This window comes from Phaethon lepturus, unplaced genomic scaffold (genome assembly GCF_000687285.1).
Source record: "Phaethon lepturus isolate BGI_N335 unplaced genomic scaffold, ASM68728v1 scaffold54311, whole genome shotgun sequence".
Taxonomy (NCBI): domain Eukaryota; kingdom Metazoa; phylum Chordata; class Aves; order Phaethontiformes; family Phaethontidae; genus Phaethon; species Phaethon lepturus.
This window is the reverse complement of record NW_010518091.1, coordinates 1-4682: the sequence shown is the minus strand read 5'-3', so window position 1 is coordinate 4682 and position 4682 is coordinate 1. Positions and strand designations below refer to the sequence as shown.

The following is a 4682-nucleotide window of genomic DNA, read 5'->3' as shown; positions in this document are numbered from 1 at the left end:
CCCTACACGGTCATACACTCACACCCATGAACTGCAACAGGGCAGACAGCAAAGCCAACATGAGACCACCGCATGGACAGGGGTAGCCTCTTCCTCCTGCATGACCACTCCTGGAGTCATTCAGCCTTCAGAAGAGATGATAAACATGTGCTAACAATCCTTTGCTGCAACTCTTGACTTTGTTAAAAGACAGGAGATGCTCCTGAACTTCCAGGCACAAACACTGGACAGCAAGGATACAGGACACAGCCCAAAAGTGGATGACAGCTCTGTAAACCCAATACTAGAGTTGCACGTGCAGCTGGTTCTCTGATGTCTGTCCCCAGCTTCTACAAGATAAGGTGCCGTAGAAGGTATGATGATTTTATTTCAGTTTGTGCCATTCCCCCAAAGAATAATATATTCTACTTCAGCCTGCTATATTGATTCCTTCATCCTCTGTTTCTGGATTGAACAAAGGTGGCAAGATACCCTCAGGGGAAAGCAGGACCAGTTTCTCCACATGACCAGAGTGCTCAAGGGCAGTTAAAACATAAGCAAAGAGCTCAACTCTTCATATCCACCTTGAGCTTCAAGCGGATATCACACAGGAAAATGTTCATCAGGTCCTGGCCAGCCTCCTGAGCAATCCTGCTGATAACCTTACCTCCGCTTCCAATCAACATCATCTGTATTAAAACCCAGAGAGAAGATCATCATTGCTTAACTGCAGGGAGGAATCACCCAAGAAAACAACAGTGCAGCAATTAAAGGGGACATAGCAGTTAGAGAAATCCCAAGATCAAACCATGGGCAATCTCAGAAAGATGTGTGACTGAACAGCCTGTGACTGTGTCAGGCACCTGGCTCTTCCCAACAGAGACCCCATGGCTGAGGGAGAGGGGATCACAGCAACGATGCACATGGCTGGACCTAGCAAACCTCCTTTCACACTCCCCAGCACCCCATCTCTCTTCTGTTACTCACCATATGAGACTTCCTAGGGACCAAGAGGCTCTGCATGATGAGGAGCTCCCCGCTCGGTCCTTCCTCCCACATCTCTGTCACCTGCAACAGCAAGCGCACACTCAGCAATTCTGCAAAGCGCTTCGGGAACCGCAAACGCCACTCCCTCAGAAACGACAGCTCAGCTCCCTGACACGAGCATGCAAGCGTGGCCCCCCCTCAAAAGCAGGCAAAGGGTCTCATAACGCCCAACGTGCCAGCCCATGGGGCCTCTAAAGAGTCTGGCAGATTTTTCTAATTCAAACAAAAGAATTCTCATCACATAGTCTGATATTTCCAATAAAATAGCTTGAATCTGCTTGCACATGCTTCCCACCTGAATCACACCGTAGGGCACTTCCAGTGGTAGGTACTCCAATATCTTCTCCCTGATGATATTATCACAGATCTCTTGAGGTGACTGGCTAGTCAAGACCCCACTGTGAAACTCCCAAGGGCCTGGCTTGGCTTGCATCAGGAGGTACCGCTGTCAGCACAAAACACACATCACACCCATCAGCTGTCACGTACCACTCTCGTTGTGCCACCAACCTCTGCGCTCATGTTGAAGCGAGTCACTACGAGGATGCCAGTGCTAGTCAGGCATCAGGGCAGTAGTATCTTTGGCAGGGAAAGGAGAAAGGGAAGCTTCTGAAACCCAAACCCTGCCAAAGGGTCACACCGCCCTACAGCCATTTGTACGAGTTACAAAAGCTCATACCCTCGAAGCTGGAAGATAATGCATTGGGTGGCTTCATCATTATGAACAGGCTGCTGTTTGGAGAGCCCCAAATAAGAGTTCTGTACAGAAAACTCTGGAGATACACTATAGACGTACTCCATGTTGACAGGTAACACTTCCCTCCAATGCCCCAGGCCAAGAACAGCAGCTCTGCTACTTCCTCACAGGAGAGAGGCTCACTATGAAGTATTGGGGTCCCACAGGGGTAAGAGCACACCAGTCTCAAAGTGTAAGAGAAATTCAGACTGCAGTTACCTTAAGCGTATCCACCTCCTCCCCGTGCAGAGCTGCCAGCATGAAGATCTCCTGGAAGCACGGCCAGCCTTTCATATTTTTGAGATCTCTCGGTCCATAGCGCTTTGGCCCTTGTGCTTCTTCTGTGACAAGACTGGACTTGGAAGCCCTGGTATCACTGCTGCTGTCCAAGCTAGAGCCTTCTTGGCCTTGATCTGTTCCCTGCAGACAGTGAGACTCATGGGCCCTATTTTTGGGTGAAGTCTGAGTGATTTGAACGGGAGACTTTGCTGAAGAATTGGAATTATGTTTAAATGCAGATCTCACTTCCAATTTCTTTCCATTTACAATTCCCCCTGTTAGCTCAGTTACTAGTTCCAGCAAGATGAATTTCTTCTTTAGCAGATCCACCTAACATGAGAGAGAAGTGTCAGGAATTTGTCCTAAATGAGACTGGCAGCTGGGCCCTAGATCCAAAGGAGACAGAAGAAACCACCCAGGGGCAGCAGCTGCTGCAAGTCAAGGCTTCTACAACAGAAACAGTTTTCCAACCGGAGGCCAAACCACAGCATGTCAGTGGTTCCAGTACAGTCTGTCCAAACACCGTCAACTTGACAGCAACACCTACTCTGTCAGCTCTGCTGAGATCCTCACTGGCCAACCCCACTGTGGTGCCAGCTCCTGTTCCCAGGCTGATTTAAACCCCACTCTGCACATCTTCAGGGATGTGTGAGGATGCAACATGCATACATACATATACACTTAAATATTCTGGAGTAGATGGGGAAACCAGTGTCTTTTAACATATCCCGACTCAGGGCACTGTCTGAAGGCACTGGTGTAACATACCGTGGAAGGCAGAAAGAACAAGCTCCTCATTTACCTTGTTCAGAACCAGGACACTGGGGATCTGGGGAAACCGAGAAAGACACTTCAGCACCTCCTTGCTCAGATAGTTTCGTGTCCAGTGATCTGACACGTCCACCAAAACCAGAACTGCCAGAAAAGGAGGAGGGAAATATGATGAACCCGCATTTTCCAAAATGTTCATTTTCAGCTTCTCTAGAGTCTATAGTCATTTCCCTCTTGCTGCTACTTCTCTCCTCTACATGACAGAAGGTGGATGGAACCGAAAAGTAGCATTTTAATTGACAAAACAATACATGTAGTTTACACCTGTCATCCTAATGACTTCATACATGATAAAACTCAACATTCAACCCCCATTATTAACTCTAGCTGCCTCCCCTCAGCACCAGGCAATTCTTATCCCCTCCTCAGCTCAAGATTTCAAATCTTTTCACTGCCCTTCCCTCCTCCTTTCTAGTTCCCACTCCCAGGGCTGCCTTTGTTGCCCAGTAAACATTCAGATACCACAGCTATAGGGCTGTAAATTTCTGTGGCAGATAAAAGGTTTGGCTTGATCCAAGAGGAGTTGAGCACCCACCTAAATCTGCACGTTTCATGCTGTCCCATGGGTCTGTCAGCATGGCTTCATCCAATTTATGTCTGAAAGACAAATGCAAGTGAGTAAGCCAAACACACTTGATCACAACCGTCTTCCTTCCCCTCAAAGGGAGGGAAAAATCAGCGTTTTCCATCATCCCAGCTGACACACAAAGCTGCCTTATGGGCTATGACATCCCTCGTTACATGCATGTGTGCAGGGCTCAAGGGATGACACAGACTCTGTGTGCTGCTGAAATTGCAACAATAAAAACATCAGCGACCAAAATAAGGCTAAAACTATACACCTTCCTGTCACTTCTATTTTGCAAACTTTGCACAGTGGAAATCGCTCTCCGCTTTTATCAAACCTCCCCCACTCTCCCCACAACAGCAGTGATACCTTTTGGCTTTAAAGGGACTAGTGAGGCCAGGTGTGTCCAGAATGATCTGGAAAGAGAAAAAACAGAACTTGTAAGTTTGCCTGCAGTTAGTGGCCAAGCTAAAGCTTGTATTTGCGCAATTAGAAGTGACCCCGTGGGATACAAATGGGAAAACCCTCCGCTTTCTGGCTAACAATCCCTGCTGCCCCAGGCAGGAGCAGGTCTGGAACCTTACCAGTTGTGTGTCCTCATAGGTGACAACACCCCAGGCTTTGCGTCGGGTTGTGTGCACTTTCTTAGAAACGGGGAAAACCTGTAAGAAATTAAACACATTACACAGCCAGAATACTCCAAATAAGTGATTTTGTAGCCTGAACTTGTTGCTCCACCCTGGCTTTACCTTTCTACCCAAAAGCTGATTAGAGAGCGTGGACTTCCCCGCGTTCGGTGCTCCGATGATGGCAATTCTTAAAACCTTGGGGTTCTGGGGCTGGTCAGGCTGATCCCGTAACAGGCGGTCTTGTTCCTCTGCCAGGGGAAAGAAGAAGCTTGAACGTTGCTAAAACCTGCAGTGGGTCAGGATCGTCCGTCCCAGCGCTGGGACCTGGGCGGCAGCTGGTGCCACTCACCTTTGCTGGTGGCAACAGGCGGTGGGTGCTGGCCCAGGGCGCCAGCCGGCTTCTTGGCGGGGATGCCCAGGATGCTGCCCAGCGCGGTGCTGCTCCCGCTCCAGCGGGCAGGGAGCACGGCAGCTCGCGGGGTGCAGCTCTCCAGGAGACAGGCTGGAAAGAGAGCAGCAGCAAACACTGTATATACTGAAAACAACCCAAGATCCCGTCGTCCCCTTTCTCCCCATCCTGTAGCGCCCGGGCAGCCTCAGCCCTCATCCAAGG

General features: G+C 49.3%; 1 protein-coding gene across 1 annotated transcript; it reads right to left on the bottom strand.

Annotated features, from left to right (window-relative positions):
• Positions 1-545: 545 nt before the first annotated feature.
• On the bottom strand, positions 546-4571 carry ERAL1 (Era-like 12S mitochondrial rRNA chaperone 1; the record flags this gene model as incomplete). The annotated part of the gene is given in 11 exon segments (XM_010296586.1): positions 546-668; positions 967-1047; positions 1322-1471; positions 1982-2371; positions 2844-2956; positions 3408-3469; positions 3810-3856; positions 4025-4102; positions 4190-4317; positions 4419-4446; positions 4448-4571. Coding segments are annotated over 11 exon segments (1324 nt in total), but the record flags the coding sequence as incomplete, so codon positions are not given.
• Between the last annotated feature and the right edge of the window lie 111 nt (positions 4572-4682).